This window comes from Pipra filicauda, unplaced genomic scaffold (genome assembly GCF_003945595.2).
Source record: "Pipra filicauda isolate LSUMZ 115617 unplaced genomic scaffold, ASM394559v2 scaffold70_size2993248_pilon, whole genome shotgun sequence".
In the NCBI taxonomy this organism is placed as follows: domain Eukaryota; kingdom Metazoa; phylum Chordata; class Aves; order Passeriformes; family Pipridae; genus Pipra; species Pipra filicauda.
The window spans coordinates 2,299,292-2,317,659 of NW_024104876.1; the positions used below are offsets into that span (position 1 = coordinate 2,299,292).

The 18,368-nt window shown below is 43.8% G+C and overlaps 1 protein-coding gene across 1 annotated transcript in view; it reads left to right on the top strand.

Annotated features, from left to right (window-relative positions):
• The window catches only part of ADAMTS17 (ADAM metallopeptidase with thrombospondin type 1 motif 17), a 165,563-nt gene that overhangs the window by 50,487 nt on the left and 96,708 nt on the right, over positions 1-18,368 (top strand). The window contains exon 8 of the mRNA XM_027714826.2: positions 9,587-9,692. Coding sequence (XP_027570627.1) covers positions 9,587-9,692 — 106 coding nt within the window. The remainder of the gene's footprint in view (positions 1-9,586; positions 9,693-18,368) is intronic.

Genomic DNA, 18,368 nt, shown 5'->3' on the forward strand with positions numbered 1-18,368 from the left:
TTGGAAAGGCATCTGTTCAGAGTTTGATTACTGTGAATCATCCTGTTCTCTGGCCTTCTCTGCAGGTCTCCTGAGCCGCTCTGGTTTGGCCAGGAGAGCAGCTTGACACGCACACAGCACCTAAAAATAAAATACACTTCAAATCTTAACATGTTTCCAAAGTGTAGATTCAGTCACTTTCTGAGAGTAACAATTGCTTACTCATTCTGTAGGAACATGGGAAGCATCTAATGGAGAGCTGTGGAAGAATGCCATTCATCAGCAGCACAGGTGTTCAGCCATCTCCAGAACGTACAGCAGACTGGGCTGACACTCTCCAGACAGTGAAATGATGTTCATTGTGCATTCCTGAATGTTGTTTAACCATTGCAGGACTGATCCTTGCCCACGAACCCAATACCAGGGCAGGCTGAGATAGGCACGGCTCAGGAATGCTTTTGAAACTCTTAAAAGAATCTTTTAATTTATTTGCAAAGCTTCATGAGTTTCTTACTGTTTGCCATTGCAGGAAGGAAAAACTGGAACTGAATGCTGGACCCTGACTGTTCACTCTAAAAGCAGATGCTGTTTGGTACAGGGACTACAAATATTTTTTCTGATTTCTTGCCAAGTCTGATCTTGTCTCTTCATTCTGAAAGGCAGATACCAAGGAATTTGAAGGCTCTGAGATCTCTGTTGGTGAATTCCATGTTATTCTTTGTTTAGCAGGCTCATTAAAAGCTCTGATTTGATAGTTTTCTTCCTTCTCTCTGAGTTCAGCCCCTCTGCTGAAGCAGATGGCTCAGATGAGTTGCAGGGACAAACTGACAGATTCAAAAGTGGAAGCCACAGAACTCACCTGAAAAAAGGAAGATGAAAAAGCATTTGAGAAGGGAAAATCCTGCTTAATTGTGCAGCATTTTGTAGAAAGGACCAGCAGGTTCATCTCTGCAGTGCCACCACAGAACATCCACTGCACAGCGTGAGGCCAACAGAAGATATTCAAATCCAAATGCCCTGGAGCCCCAGGAGGGGTGACTCTCCGGGGCCAGAGTCCACATCCTGCTTTGCAGTTTGGTTTCACAGTAATGGTGATGTTTTCTTTGAATTCACAGTTCCTTCAGGCTTTCAAAAGCAGCAGATCTCTGCTGACTTCTGCCACATCTGATTCCTTTCTGAGCAAGATATCCTTGAACAACCTTGTCCCCTGTGCCTGTCTCTTTTTCTCCCAATAGCTCATGTCCCCCTCATTTCCCTCACTTGTTTCTGTCCCAGCTCTAACAGCTGTCCCTCCCTTATGCCAAGTGCCAGGTTTTGCCCTCACCTCCCTGCCCGAATACTTCCACGCCCTCACCAGGTCTTGTTGCAGTCCAGCTCCTGCCTTTCCTCAGGTGAGCCTGGCATTCCAGAGATGTGACCCGGGGCTGGAGGCCCATTTTCCTCCAGCAGTAAGTACACACAAGTTCTCAGAGAGCTCATCTTCCCTTCTGATCTTATCTCCTGCCCTCCTTGACCCCTGCCTCCCTCAGAAGTGACTCCCTGCTGCTTAGGAGATCAAAGTCATGTTTCTTGAAGCCTTCTGGAAAACCCATATTATCTCCATTTGCTACTTTTCTGTCCCAGTCTGTCCTCATTCCCTGATCTCTTCCCATTTGTCTTCCTGCCTTGTTCACTGAATTTGAATTATTCCAGGCTTCTATATACTTCCCAGCACTGTGTGTTAACTCATCCAGTATTCCCCAACTGGAATCCCTCTCTCAGATCCACCTGGCCACCTCTTCTCCTGCCTTTCCTCTGAACAGGAGTACACCTGTCCTAATATATCTTACTTGGAGTAATTAAGCCCATGTAATTCCATATATGTGTGTGAGCATGGAGACTTTCAGCACCATGCAGTGATGTCCATAAAGAGGTGGTACACTGGCTGCCAGGCTTTGGGAATCTACACCCAGGAATGGTGGTCTGATTTGGACTAAATATCCCAAACTTCATATTACACTGGAGAGACAGGGTTGCAGAAAGGAGCTGTGTGTTTGCCTGAGATCAGCTCTGGTGGCTGGGGAGTGTTTGGGAGAAGCTGTCTGGAATGTGGCTGTTAGCATATCAAAGGAGAGTAAACACGGAGATGAGACCCTGCTTCCTCTGCTCCAGTTAATGAAGCCACTCCTCCTGTCACCTTGGATGGGGAGGATTTATTAATGTGCTGCCATGCAGGGGAGGGATGGTTTGCTGCAAGGGAGGAGCCACATTAATGGCACAGAGGTTGTCATGCTGAACAAAGAGCAGATGTCAAACAGACAGGGTATTTCTTTTTATCTCCTGCTCTGCTGATGTCTCAGATCCCAGAGCTTTTTCATAAAAGCTTAGAAAATCAGGGCAGGAAAGAATTTCAGGTGGTCTTTTAATGCATTTCCTTGCTCCAAGGCAAGATCAGTGGTACCCATGTCATTCCTGATGGATAGCTCTCCACGAGGCTCACCAGTGTGCTTGTTTCCAGATTTCTTTAAAATCCAGTGAACACCATACGTTTGGTGAATATTTTTGTGATCACAAATTCTTGTGACTGGCATTGGAAAGGAATTTGGTTTCCAAAGATGCTCATGCCAAACCTCAGAGGGTTTCTGAAGGTTGTCTGCTCTTTGCTGGCACAATCCACTATGAATGATGTTTTTGTAGGCCTTGGATAAAGGGTCTTCCAGGCCAAAAAGGTGTTAGAATATCTGTCAGCTTTCTTATCTCACTGCATTTGGTATCTGAAACAGCCTTTTACTGGTGTGGGTGAGGACAGTTACCCCTAAAGTCAGGAGAGGTCTTGATCCTCTAGGGCTTTTCAGCTGTCTGGGCATCCCTGGTACACTGTGAGAGATTCTACCTAAATCAGTGAATTAGCAGAGTGTAAATCCAGTGCAAGTAGCATTAGAATAAAGCTCTTGCCATCTTGGGGAGTGTCTGTGTGTGGGCAAGTTGGTAAAGGAGCAGATAAATGATTCATTCATTAAAGTTGGAAAACCGCAGGAGGGTTCCCAAGAAATATAAAAGCCCTGCAGAAAGACTGAAAGCTAAAGCTGAGAGTTGGCCCTGCTGGGGAAGGGATTCCACATGTCCCATTAATTGCTGTCCTGCAGGGTAATTAAACAGAGAAAAAGAAGATAGCAAAAGTGCTCCTTTAAGCTCTACTGATTAAATCCTGCTGCCTCTGCAGGTTCACAGGTTCACAGAGCTCAGTTAGAGCTCTGGTCTTGTGGAGCCTTATCCAGGGTCAGTCACTGGACCCTTGGGTGCCATTGCAATATTCAGCACCAAGTATCTTTTTTATTCCCAGTAGTCAGAAAAGCATCTCCTACCAAAGTTATTGTGCCTTTCACTCATTTGGGCTGTAAGGACCTTGTGTTCTGAGGAGTGTTACATTATCAGCTCCAGAGACATCACAGCTGGTACAGTGAATATCGGAGAGATTTTATTGGTGAGTCCTTCCGAGTGTGTGCAATGAAAATCAAGATTCAGAAAGTACCTACACTTTGTGTTTCAGCTGTTTATTGTTCTTGTGGGGCTTTGGGGATCCTGACAGCAGTTGTGTGTGCTGGAAGTGACAGTGTTTTCAGAGTTATGAGGAAGAAGTGATTTTATTGGGCACTGCAGTCAGTCCGGAGGGGAGGTGTCCAGCCCAGAGCACACTGTGTTCTGGAAAAGTGCTGCATCCCTACAGGTCATGCTGGTTTGGAGGCAAGGAACTTGTTGAAATTTGGGGTGAGGGAGATTCTCCAAAGAGAGAAGATGATTCTGTGATGATGGACACATTTGCAACAAGTTGCCTGAGTACAGAACATCGGGGTCTGGTGGGTGTTCTCAGGAGTAGTGGTTGCTTCTTGTGGGATCTTGGCAGTTATTTGAATGTTTTAGTTCATTTTTGAGTGTCTTAGTTCACTTTTTGTAAGGTTGGTGTGGTGCTTGCCCCTTTCTCAGTGAGGCAGAGAGGGAGATACAGGGACTGGGATACCATTTGAAAACTTGTATAAAAACAAATGTGTGCTCTGAAGTCAGGTGAGTGAACCTCACATGCCCTTAGCAAGAGGTTTCCTAGGATTGTCATGAATCCACATCATCTGCTGCCTGCAGAAAGGACATGGACTTTCCAATGCTCAAAAAAATTAGTGCTGGGGCTTGCTTCCCCTTCATTCCTCCACCAGCTCAAAGTAAGGAAGTCATTTACACAACACACCTGCCTGGATGGTGTTCTTGCTTAAATTCTGCAGGATTACAAAATCCTTTTGAGGATTTTTCCTTGACTGTTCCCTTTTTATTTGAGTGCCTACCCAGTCCTATAAATCATTGTTTCCTTGATATGATTCATGCATCTGCCCCCCATTGAGGGAATTTAAGGCCAGAGCAGGGACTGGATGTTCTGCCACTCAAACAGGTCAAGTGAATAGTGGACTGATTTTTTCCCTGGACTTGTTTTTGTCTCTTTTATGAAGAGAGTGAGACAAAGAGTGGGTTATATCCTTTTTGGAATAGGGATAGGGCTGACTTGTTGCAGTGCCTGGGAGCCCATTCCCTTGGATGGTCCATGGCATCAGACACTCTTTTTGTATAAATACCTGAGTTCAAAATATTGTGACTTGCACTGGGTACAGCACTTGGTGTGATGATTAACTTGTTTTCCTACCTGACTGTAGCTGTCCCTCGTGCATTGGGTGGTTGTACTGTAATTTCTGTACTTGTGATTCATGATGAGTGTATTGTTTCCAGCGTGGTTTTCATTAAATACTGTAACAATGAAAATTGTGGCTAAGGAAAACAGTTTCCATGCATGAATATTAAACTCTAATGGAAACCATGCTGCAAGATTAACAGGATTGGCATCGAGATGATTACCCAGCCAAATTAATCTGTGCCACTAAAATTGCATGTCCAGCTTTGAATGAGGACATTCTCATAAAATGAAGGAACAGCTCACCCTGTGGATGATCCCTGTAAACCAAATTTGGAACTGGAGGCTCAGTGGGACAGTGGTAACAGCCTCAGCCTGTCTGTGTTGTACATGCTGGAGAGGTCCTTCCATGGATACTGTTCTTTTTCACCTGGATACCGCTGACTCTTGAGGCCTCTGTTTACTCAGCTGTAGGACAGGGATTGTGTGATTACCTATCTTGGAGGCAGTTTAATGGGTACTTCTTTAATTTTTTTATTTTTTTTTTTAAATTTTGGAACCTTTTCTGTATAGGCTTAATAGGAAGGAGAAGCATTTTTCATTTTAAGTATCATAAGCACTGAAAGATTCCCTTGGTGACTGACTTGGTGTGTAAATACAGGCAGGGCATCTCTGTCAAACATATCATTGCCATTGAATGGAAAGGCAGAGCATGAATCACTTCAGGGTTTCCTGGTTTTCCTTGTGGAGGATGTTAAGAGAGGCTACAGGAATGTAATTGATGGCAATGTGTGAGCTGCACAAATTGAAAATCGTGGGAGGATGAGAAAAACATCCAGCTCAGCACCAAAGTAGTAATGATGGGGAATGGGAGGTTTGCTCTGAGCATGTGGATATGCAGGGAGTCTCCATCTGTGCCAAGCAGACTTGAGGACTTGGAGCCTGGCTCCCTTCCCAACAGCAAATACATTGAGAGGAGGAGAGCCAGCCAAGTTTTAATCAAGTAAAAGTTCTGTATCCAGAGGTGGTTGGCAAAAGAAGAGATTAAAGTATTAGGAGCGCAATGAAAACAAGACATTAGAGAGTTGAAAGCTGGAGTACCTGGACAAACCACTTGCTGAGTGAATATTCCCCAGGCGTCAGGAGGAAGCCCCTGGTGTTTGAAAGAGGGCAGAATGGGAGCCCACGCAGCAGAACTTGTGCTCTCCCAGCTTTGGCCATCCCTGTGGCAAGTGTGTAATATCCTAATGCCTCGCTGAGCTGGTGGGATAAATGGAATCATTCCCCTCAGAGATATTGCTGGTGGAGGGCTCATTAGCTGGCAGAGAGGCCAACAGCTGCAAACTGTTTATGTATGACAACTTTTTGGATAAAAAGTGAGTTTACACAGTTGCCTGTGTCCTAGGGTTTGCTGTGGAAGTGCAGAGAGCTCTGCCTGTTCAAGCCCAAGCACAGAAGTTATGGCCTGTAATTATGTAATTTCTCAGGAGAGAAAGGAAAAAACCCTCATGCTCGGGAATAGTAAAAATAGTATTTGGCTTTCCTTTACCACTGATGCTCCTGCTTGACCTTTTTTTATATTAAAAATAGACTTGAGGTATTTGCTGACAGTGTATCTGAAAGATAAGGACTTTCTTCCCCACTGTCTGTGTGTTTGCAGAAGCACATGAGAAGTGTGAGGTATTTTTTTAAAAATAAGCAAAAACCCCAGTTCAGCTTTCTTTCCTATTTTTCATTTTCACACACCTGTCTCTCCGACAGGACCAGGAGCAAAATTACCAAATAAAAGAATTTCCTCCTATATCATTCCCAGCCTGGTAGAACCACAGCATGCCAGGATTTTCACAAACATATCTGAATTCCAGTTCTGCAGACTTGAAAGGCTCAGATAGAAATCTGGAAATTTGAAGAGGCAAACAGCAGTTTCCATTCATCCCAGCGAAGAAAATAAATCATATTAATGCAGCTACCAAGGCATTGTGCTGCTATGGCTGTTGGTTAAAGGTGTATTTTTCTCTGCATATCAATTATATGGATCATTGCACTGGGTCACAAAAAAGTTGTATTTATCTGAGTAGTTTGGATATATTTGCTGAAAAACTGGATTATGTTTGCAGATGAATAACTTATTTGCTATTTATGTTCTGATGAAAGAACTAATGGTGAAATGCATTGGTCCAAAAGAAAATTATAGTTTTAGGAAATCATTTGATAGAAAATATATATTTCAGAAACGTTTCTGAGGCAAACTTTTTCAGGCTTCAGATGTTGTACAATTTGTTATAACTGGCTTGCTGTTCCGGAATGACTCCTATTAATAAGCACTCAGCAGTTCATGAGCTGCACTTCTTACTGACTTCATTCCATGTGCTCCAAAGGTTTCTGCTCTCTGCTCTTCCAGGATTATGACTTTCTCTGCCCAGTCCATTTCTGTAATAATAAACTAATTTTAGATGTCTACATTTTTTTTTAATTGATCACTGCAAATATTATAAAATGGCCACACAGGATTCACATTAAGCATTGAAAATAACTAATAAAAAGAGATGACTAACAGTCTGTAACTGAGCCACAGTCCACTTCAACCTTCAACCACTGGTGGATGTACAAGTCCTTAATTAAGTTTTCCACCTTTAAATAATGAGGCTCTTAGCACAGAGCAGTGTTATTGCCAGGTTCAGTGGGGATTAGAGCCACTAAACAAAGACTTGAGAAGAATTTCTGTTTGAGGTAATGTATGTGACATTTTAACTGGTATTTAACCTCTTTAATAGAATTCTGGGCTGTTTTGCTGCACCACTGCTCCCAAACATGGCAATATTGCCCCCTTCCATCTCCAAGTGATGGCAAACATAGACTCAGCCTCATTTTATGAAGTCTGAACTTGGCACGAATCATTTCCAGCTAAACTGACTTGACTGATTGAACCCTGAGCTGAAAATGCAGTTCTGTTTTGGTGCTTCTCAGTCAAAACCTCGTGTATCAGATACAACTGAGGTGATATTGGCACAGGTTAATGGAAGATGAAGGTGGAATAATCAGGTTTAGTAGTAGGGATAAAACGCTTCTGGTAAGAATCCTGCTCTGGTCATTGCTGTTTGCTGTACCTGAATCTGCTGAGAGGGAACCAAAATATTCATACATTCAATAAAATATTCAGTAAAAGGAGGGTTTGAGAACTCAAAAATGCAGAAAGGCACAAATCTAAAGAAGCAGAAGGTTGGCTGAGTGCCATAATGGTTCCTTTTCATCTCTAGCTTCTGTGGCTCTAGTACCTCATTTTTGCTTCCCTTTAACCAAAAAGTGGCACATTCCTTAGCCCATCAGGTGTGTGGACTGAGGTTGTAACCTCAAAAATCTTTCTCAAAGAAGGCTGTTACTTCTTGAGCAATTCCTTGACATCCTTAGGATTATTCTGTGAGTAAAAAGCAAGTCAGTTGATTAAAGTGCTGAAACCCAGCCTTCTGTGGCCATTGATTTAAAAGATTAAATCTTCATTTTTTGCATGTGGTATGAATCTGGCCTTTCACAGTCAGCACTTTTAAAATAAGCAACTGTTAGGGTCTGATTTCTGCCTTCGCTCTCTGCTGCACGTGCTGAAGTAAAAGGCTGTTGCCCATCCCTTCATTCCATCCAGAATACCCTTGGCAACAAATATCCATATCCTTATTGTTGTCAAAACTCATAAGAACAGAGCTGGACTTCCCCCAGGTCTGAAGTTTTACATTTGCACTCTGATAAACGCAGCTTTGTCAGCTCTGAGGGAAGAAAATAAAAAAAGAGAAAGGAAAAAAGCAGAGCCCGTGTCTCCAGTGCATGGTCATGGGCTGCTCTTTAAAGGCAGCCAGATCCCAGCTACCCCTCCGTGGGAACAGTGTTCCAGGGAGGAATTACATTTCTTGTTGTCTGTTAAATAAAAATACAAGCAAATATATCCACTGTGAAAAAACTGAGAGGCGTTTGGGGAAGGTCTTTACACTTCCCTTGCTTCCAGCGTGGCAGAGGGATGTGTGGAGTGGCTGAAGGGACATTTAGGTTGCCCTGTGCCATCTGGGAATCTTGTTTTGTGCGTGCACTGAGCTGTTCTGTGGCTTTTTAGGGGCTTGTTTAGCAGTGTATGAACAAAACCCCCTGCCTTTAACCTTTGTGCCCAGCTCCCAGTGGCTCAACTGCGTTTTCCAGGTGGCAGATGAAACAAAGTCTCAACAGCCAATTGTCCTGAGCGTGGCCTGTGATGCCACCCCAGCATTTCCAAGTCCAGTGGCACTTTCTGAGGGGACAGTCTGGGTGCAGGAAGGGCATCTGAGGACTGTTGTTCTTCCACAGCAGAGTTTTCATGCAGTAACTTTTGAATTCCTCTTTGGCTTCAGCCTCAAACCATTTGTGGTGCCCACACAAACAGGCCTGGAGAATCCTGTGCATGGGATCAAATCCTAAATTCCACCAAGCCATAGAGGACTTCTGCCACCTCCACTGGCTTTGTGACTCACCGTCAGCAGTTTGCCAGCTTCTCTGGCTCTGACACTCTTGCTGTCTTTTGAGTGTGAAACTATGGGGAAATGTAAGATCTTTCCAGAGTTTCTGCTTTATTGTTTTATCCCCTGTCCCCAACTTTATTCTGAAGTTTGGAAGAACTCCATTTAAATGCTTATTCAGGATACTTCACTGCATCTTGTAGTAGAGGGCATTAATGGACAAGCTTAGATGAATTTCTGAGTCAGTGAAATATATTTTTGAAACAGTGAAATATATTTTCCAAGGAAAGCAGTGAAGGTGTGTTTAACTTATTTCCTGTCTGACTAAACTCTGGACTGATTCTTCAATAGGATGATGAACAAACTACTCAGATGATTTTGTGTGCAAACTGCTCTGGTGTTTTTCCTGCCGGTTGCATTTTTTGTCATTCTGGTTGAGCCACTGATGCTGATGGAGCCATTCTCTGTATTTATGTTGCAGGAATCGCTTACCTGGGAGGTGTCTGCAGTGCCAAGAGGAAGTGTGTTCTTGCTGAAGACAATGGTCTCAATCTGGCTTTTACAATTGCACATGAACTTGGGCACAAGTAAGAACTTGTCCTTCTGTTTCCTTCTTTCCTTCTGCCCCTGGAGCACACTTTTGTTTAAAGCCAGACAAGTGCAATTACCAGTGTGGCATGTTTGTTATGATTTCATAAATCTGGCACATTGGTACCTAACTTAATTTTTGGGAGGCTCACATAAATATTCGTTTCAGCACACATAAATCCAGTTGATTTTCCCCTGTTTTCTACTCTCTCTTCTGATTCTGAGTGGCACAAAGAGGCCTCTTCTCTTAAATGATTGATGGTAATAGAGACAAATTCTGCTTTTCTTCACTGCACAGAATAGGTCCATAAAACCACCATCAACTTCAAAGTCTTTGAACTTGCTAAATTTTCTCTGAAGTTCAGGTGTCTCTGTCAAGGACTTTAATAGTTAAATAGTTTGGTAATGGTTTCATCTCTGCAAGTGAAGTAATCTGCTGTGACTGAAATGGTAAACATCAGTATTTTGGAAATGCCCCTAGGCATTATTATTTGATCAGCAGAAAGAAATCATATAACTTGATTTATCAGCTCGATCACACCTAAGGAACACCCTTTGAACACATGGGAAAAAACAGGAAAGAACGTGATAACCCCGAGTCAGACAGAAATGTGCAGGATGAGATTACTGGGTACTCTCTGCAGGTGACTTTGAAGACTCTTTAAAGCTGCCTGAAAATATCCCCTGGACAGAAGAAAATTGAGTGGAAGAGTCAGCTGCATCCTCCTGGTGCAGCTCATGAGTTAAGCAAAGGTCAGCTTCCCATTCCCTGCTCTCCAGGCTCAGTGTCACAGGCACTTACTCAGAAACTGAGGAGCTTTTTCCCCTTTCCATTGACATCACTCTGGTTGAACTGTGTCACAGTCAGGCTGTGTAAGGTACAGAATTAGACCAGGAACAAAGTTACACAGGGCTCAGGACTGTACCTCTGGGATTTTCAAGTGCTCCTTCCTTCAGCTTCTCTGGATGGAAGGTGGGAAATCCCACCATCATTCCTGTACTAAGGAATTGTGCCCAAGTTTTGTCTGCACCATTCTGGGCTCCAGTTTGTGTGCCTGTTGCATCTTCCTTTCCTGGAGTAAGGAGTATTTCACAGCTAAGTCAGAGTCAATGTAGCATGTTCAGATCCTGGCCAGTCTCATTCCATGACAATTACTTTATGGCAATGTATTTCAAAGTTGCATGGAGGATTTTTAGGTTACTACCAAAAATGACAAGACGAAAATGAATCTCCTGTTCACCCTCCAGTGACACCAAAGGCAGCTGAGCCAAACCGAGGGTGGTTTCTGCAGAAATGAAGGACATTTGGTTTTGGTTTTATTTAAATTGCATGCCAAGATGTTAAACTGAGCCTAAACTTAATAACAAATTAACCTGTGGGTAATGTTAAGGGAAATTCAGCACTCATCTTTGGATGGGCCAAGAGCAAGAGGGGAAAAATACTTGAGCTGCAGAAAATCCAGCTGTGTAAAAGAGTGAGTCTGGTGTGCCCTGGTGTTTGCCAAGTTTCTCAGCAGAACTGACAAGCTTCCTTCCAATAATGCCTTGCAAAAAAATCCCCACCATAAGTAGGGGATGTAATGCTTTCGGATACAGCTCCATCTGTGCACAAAATTGCAAACTCCATTTGCTTTTCTGAGGGCAGTTTTGGTGGTGAGACCATAATGTCCTTCCTTTCTTTGCACCTTCTGCTCCAGGAGAAGCTTAGATCTCATAGTGAGGAGAGAGTTAAAATGGAGAGTGCAGGTGAGGAAGGACAAATGGCAAAGGAGGCTGAATTTTCTAACAGAGCTGCCTCATGAACCACTTCCCTGAGAGAGAAAAAATGAGAACAGAGGAATGGAAATAGAGGGATTGGGGAGATATTTGAGCACTGCAGGGGTGTGGAGAGTCTTGCCATAACCATGTATAGTCAACTCCCAGTGTGCCAAATCAGAGAGGGAAAAATACCATCCCTCACCATCCAACCTGGGCATTAAAGTCATCCCTCTGTACTGTCACCTACCAGTGGTCTGGTTACTTATTTCAAACTGGTCAATTGACTGGTGCTTTTCTGGCCTGGAGATCAACAGGATCCTTTCATTGACCTTTCAAGGTGTGAGGCCTCTCCTTATCCTTCTGGTTTTGAACTGGTGTAGGATGCTCTGAGCAGCCCTGGTTTAGCACCTCTTGTGTAAGTAGATTTGTTTTCAGACTCTACTTACAAACTTGCAGTTTTTAATTGAAATATAAGGAAACCCACAGCAGAGATGAACACAAAGAAGCTGACATGAGCTTGAAAAATGGAAACCAAGGAAAACTAGGTGCAAGTTTCTTAATTTTAAAAGAAAATCCAATCAAAACTTACATCCATATTGGCAAAAATATAAATTTTGGAGAGCCGTAACCGTGAGCTTTACTGAAGTCTGATTTCCTTATGAGTGTAGAAAAGCTGAGATTTATTATTCTTTCCTTAAGACTAACAAATGTCTGTGGAGATCACAAGCCCAGTTTGGCATTCACAGATAGTTTCTGATGTGGACTTTGGAAAAAGTGAATGGATTACTAATTGATGTGTCAGATTCCTAATCTGCCACTAATGTCATTTGGACTGACTGCAAAAAACACTGTTGCAGGCAGCTGCACTGTGAAAACATGGAGACATCATTAAATAGGTCCATTAGGAATAAATAGGTCCTATGAAAGTTCATCCTCAGGTTTAACCTATAGGGTTGTTGTTGCTTGATGATGGGGTGAGTGACATGACTTTTATCTCTTGTATTTAAATCTTTCAATCTGTGTTGATAATTTCGGTCCATGGATGCAGAGGGAGCATCCATTTGTGTTTAGATACAGTTTTTCCTACAAAAGGAGGCAGGAGAAGAATTTTGCTCTTACAAAAAGGCATTCAGAGCCCACTGAATATGTGGCAGGGCTGCAAACCATAAACTTCTTCCCATACAAGACAGGACCCTCGTCAAGCCTCATTCCTTTATTCAGCAGGGTCAGTAGTGGATGTCTTTTAAACACACTTGAACGTAGCCACAGTTAGTTGGGTTTTATCCAGGGTTTGCTGGGTGAAGTTCTGTGTTCTGACCTACACAAAAGGAGAGACCCAGAGATCACAGTGGGCACTGAGGTTCTTAAAAAGTACAAGGCCAAGGTCTTCATGTTATAAACATGATATGAACACTGAACACTTTCTTAGTCTCCTCATTGCTCAGACTAGCAGGGCAAGGCCATCAGTAAACTGGGATCCTGAGTGGTGCTTCCCTCCTCCTCCATGAGCTGCACCAGTGGGAAGTCAATCTGACATTCACACCCCGAAGACCACCCTGAACAACCCACTTCTAGAAAAATAGTGCCACTTCCCCCTCCCCTGGTTCTTTCTTTGTCTACAGCAGTGCCTTTGTTACCATTTTCAAGTCATTCTCCCAAGAAAAAAAAAGGCAAATAAGTTTTTTAAACAAAAGCCTGGATTCATCCTTATATCCGTTACCCCTAAACGGAGCCGGGTGGGCTGCAGCCAGTGGTTTTTCAGGACAACAATGCCAGCTTTGTTGCCATTCCTGTTTCTTTCAACAGCCTCAGCTTTCCTGTTGTGGGCTGGGGGCAGGCTTGGGTGAGGAGGGAAGATTCCCATTCATGAGCTGGCGGAACCTGGCACTGCCTGGCTGGGGAGGGAACAGCCGGAGGTGGGATGGCTGGAAGCCACAACGTGTCAGATGCCCTTGAGAAAGGGAATTAAATTCAACTGACAATAAGCAAGGAACAGTCTGTTGCCAACACTCTGAAACCACATGGCCTCAAACTTGAAGCTGAAACAGATGAGGACAAAAACGAGTCCAAAGGTAAAAAGCCCCTAATGCACAAACCAAACAGCTCTGGGCTTGGAATCAGACAAGAGAAGAGTTTGGAAACAGCAGGTTTCTCTCCAGTGTGAATATTTGCTTTAGATGTTAAGTATTGATAGCTGGAACTCGGTTAAAATTACTTTAGGGTGCATAATTTGCTGCATGATTAAGTATGGCCTTTGTGGTGTGTCTCAAGCAATCCTGATGTTGCAGGTAAGGGAAAAGCACTTTCTGGATGTTCCCTTTGTGGTCTGATATTTATGCTGATAGACCTGTGAATAAACTTGCCTCCCTGATCTGTGCAGTGCAGCACCAGCAGAGAGATTCATGCAAATGTGTCAGAATGTGGAAATACTGCAGGCTGAGGAGGAGCACATCCCAAAGGTGCAGAATAATGCCCTGTAACAACTGACACTGGCAAAGCCAGCTCAGCGTGGTGCAGCCATACAGCTTTAATTCCTGAGAACCAAAGAGGAGATTAACTGTCCCCCTTCTTCTCCCCTGCCCTGCAGTTTATAGAGGGTTGGTCATAATGTATTTTAAAAATGAACATTTTCGTGTGGAAGCTGAGGACCACCCCAGTAAATGGGACCCAGAGCTGTGCAGACAGGTAGTGATGCTGAGTGCCCGCTGTGCTGACAGAAACCTGTTTGTGTTTCTGGAGCAGTTTGTGTTCTGGGATTCCAGTCAGCAGTGGAGGCAGGCAGCCAAACCATGGTGATGGGGCAAGGAGAGTGGTTCTGGGAACCCTGTAGAAATGGAGGAACCTCTGCTACAACTTCTCTCATTTTAATCTGGGAATATAACATTTAGGTATGGGATGTGGGAGCTGAGAAGCTGTTTTGAAAGAAAAAAGACCAGCAACCCTCTTTATATGTTTTAGAGCAGCTCACCATAGTCTAACCCTTGAACTCAGGGCTCTACTGATACAGGCATCTGTGTGTAGTTTCTGTCTTGGCTGACTTTAAACATTAACTCTGTTTTTCAAACAAGCTCCTACCTGAGCTGCTTTTTCTGCTCTGTGTTCCTCCGAGTTAGTCCCACTTTTATCAGGTTGGTTCTGCCCGACCTGAATTTCTGTGGAAAATTTGTCTTTGTTGCTGTTGCAGAAATCCAGCAATTCATTGCCAGGGAGCAGTGTGTCCCCTGGTTACTTCTTATGTCCCAAAAGGTATGAAAACCAACATTACTTCAGTTGTAGAATCAACCATGTAGAAGCATCAAAGTCTCAGTTTCAGGGTTATCTGGACAACTTCAGTTTTAACTCTAGTCCCTCTGTCCTGCCAGTGAGGCCAGACTTCCATTCACAGGGTAGGATTTCAGCATGTGGTTAATGACTTTACCTTAACACATGCCCACAGGCATCTTATTCACTCCTGTGAATTAATGTTTTCCTAGAGAGAGACCTTGCAAAGAGGTGCTCATCTTATGGGTCTGTAGGGTAATATCCATTTATGGATGGCTCAGGGATGCAGCCAGTGCCTGGATAAACCTCTCCAGTGGCTCTGCTGGCAGTCTGGGAGTAGATTCTGCCTTGTGGTGGGCAGCTGTGGCACAGTTCCCTCTGTGCCTGTATAAACCCTGTGTGGCTGCTCTGAGCACGCTGCCAGTGTGTTGGAACTTGCATTTGTAGCAGTGGAAAATCAAGGTCAGTTGGATCCCAGGAGGACCAGAGGCAGAGGCAATCCCATGCAAGCTTTACTTTAGCAAGCTCAGGTACCAGTGACTGTGTTGGTGTACCAAGACTTCCCAAGTAGCTGGGGAGTTCCTGCCCCAGTATGTTCTCCTGGTGCCAGCACTCTCAACTTTGAATCCCACAGGAATACGTAGCTGTTCCAGTATATTGCAGTCTCGGGAACACTGGGAGTGACTGGCTGCTGTGCAGACATACCCTGGGGCTGGCCAGAAATGCTGGCAGCAGTCAGTACCCACCCTGGAGTTGCTAATTTTATTTTCTGCCATTTGTGTTGTAAATCTGTTGTGTAATGTCTCTCTCTCTCTCTCTCTCTCTCTCTCTCTCTCTCTCTCTGTGTTCCCAGGCTCCCTTTTCGTGTTCCCCTCCTTCCAGGTTTCATTCTTCCACAGATAATTACAAGCACATTTTCACAGTTAAGTTGGAGTTACAACTCCAAAGGACACAATGGAACACTGCCTATTTCATCATATATTCTTGTACATCAGAACTAGTATGATCTAATCAAAGCAGTGATTTAATAACATATTCTGGTTTGGAGAGAGAACCAGGTATATCTGAAAATTTCAGGAGATGCTTCTTCCACCTTTGGTAACGCACAGAGAGGTCTGTTTTAGACAAAACAAGTTATTATGTACCTAAGTAGCTTGATAGAAGAATTCTGAAAACTGTGTGCTAAGTTAATCAAAAGGAAGCAGAGATTAAAGACAGATACAGATCTAAACATATAAAAAAAAATCAGTGGACACTTCTGCCAGCAAGGATTGTTTGACCTGGGGAAGAGGTAGTGGTGGAGCACCACTAAACAAAGATATGTTTGCCCAATGTAAGGCAGTACAGGATACCCAAGTAAGTTATTTGGAGGCCCAAAAGTAGAATATCCCTTTTGTATTAACCTTATCTGGGCAGGTTGTTTTTGCAATGACAGTGGGATAGAGGAAAATCACACAAAGAAAACCAGGTACAGAAATCACTCAGAGAAAAAGAAGATTAGGGAGGAGGAATGGAGAGGTCTGAGTAGTATCATGTGCCAGACTATGGATAATGGGTCTGGTTTGGGGTGTGCTTTTTTAGTTTTATGTAAAACTGCAAGATATTACCAGGTGCAGTTACTGAACCTGCTGATCCTGGCACGGTGGTGGGGCACCCTCCCTCTATCATGAGTTTCTTTTCTCACCCTCATATCTTCCAAATTCGATAGTTTATTTAGTGTTGGAATGCAATACCATTGGAACTGGGTGTGGGAATGTCCACCTCCCGTTGCTTTCTGCACTCTTGTGGGAAGCACTAGTGTGGTTCTGGGCAAGGATTTCTATGGTTTTACTCTCTGCTTTGTGAAGGATCTCTGTGTAATCCCCAGTGAAGCAACATTCCCTTGCAGTGCCTCTAATTTCTTTGTTTTTGAGCATCTTGTACAGCTTTACTTGACATAATAAAACTGCACCAAGCAGGCGAGCGACAGTCATTTAGGAACACAATTTTGGTTTAATCAATAGCTTTGTAGCTTTGCCAGCTCTGCCTTTCTTTACTGTGCTGAGTAAGCCAAGGCCATGTTAAGTAGCTGGGCTGTAATGATTTGGCAAATCTTGCCTCTGCTTCCTGCTACAAGAGTTTTGGTTTCATACTCCACTGGCTTTGCTGGCAACGGCCTCGTGCACCCAGTGACCCAAAACGTGGGGACAGGACAAGTCCCCATTGTGCAGCCTCTCGCTCCACACCAGCACAGGAAATATTAGAGTTTGTAAGTGCCATTTACCAAATAATCATTTGTTTTTATACAAGGGCAGCGATCTGGATGAAATATTTGCTTTTCCACTCGCAGTTGGGTTCCAATAGCCTGTAAGCCGTGCTGTCTGCCTGGCCTGCCGAGTTCCACAGGTTCCAGGTGAAAATGACTGCTGGGCTGGGGAAGGTGATAAATCCCAGACTGTCACTTGGAAAAGCCTTCAGTAGTAACTCAGCAGCAGTGGAAATGTTGTTGCCTCTGAAAATGTGGTTCCCTTGAACCGTTATGTCAGTGGAAGGCTGTGCCGTGGTGCAACAAGGTCGGCTGCCTCTTGGCCAGCAGTTGTGTTGGGAAATAAAATTCAGCAAAAAGAGTTTAGTAGAGAAATGAAATAAACAGGCCTGCTTTGTTCTTACTGACCCCTTTCCATTTGCAAAATCCTCCCTCCCTCAGGTGCTGGGCCTCTTCCCATTGCTGCATCCAACCCAGCAGGGAGTTTTGTTATCTACTTCTTTACTTGAACCCCACTTTCCAGAAAAAGAGAAGAATAGCCCACAGTTTTCTCAATTTTCTGCTTTTGTGCTTGTTTAGGTAAAACAAATCAAAGCAAAAGGAATCTGATCATAGTGTTTTTTTCTCACTTACTTGAAAAGTTTCCTTCCTGCTGGACTCTAATTAGCTCAGGGAGTTGAGCCTTAAAAATGAGTATTTTTTACTGTACCTTCTTTCTCTGCTCCAGACCCCACTGAGACACTCATCTTGTACACCAGGTCTTACCCACATATGGGACAGTTTGACCTTTTAGGAATTTCTGATGTCCACCCTCTGGTAGCTGTTTCTCACCTGCCAGTGACAGTCCAAATCCTGCCTGGCTCTTCCCCCTGCTTCCCACTGGGATCCCTTCCTCCCACCCTGCTGCTTGTCGGCATCGCTCCGGAGACAGGTAATGAGGTGGCAGGTTTCTGATCTAGGTTTGAAATGTTCATTTTAATTACACACAATAAAGCTAGACAGGATAAAGAAATGCTCCCTGGAAGCAGTTCGCTTCTCAGTTTAGGTAGTCTCTGTACTTAGGAAGAGTATCTTTCCTTCAAAGGAAAAGCACAGCTTCCTTTCTTCCTCCTGAAAACACAACCACCAGCACTTTTCAATGGGGGAATTCTTTCCTGTCTGGTTCCTCCTTTATCTCAAGTAAAGCTGCTTGCTGTGTAACACTACTGTGTGACATGGGATAGACTCAGCCAAAGAAGGCAGAACTCTTCCCTAATATCCATCATGAGCCACCACAGCCAGGAGTAGTCAGATGGTGATAAAAATGCAGATTTGACCACGTTCAGTAGCTTTAAAGTAATGCAGCCAACTGGGTTTTCCTGCAGGAGCACTATAATAATGACTTTGTTGTCTGCTTTTCTACTGGTGTGCA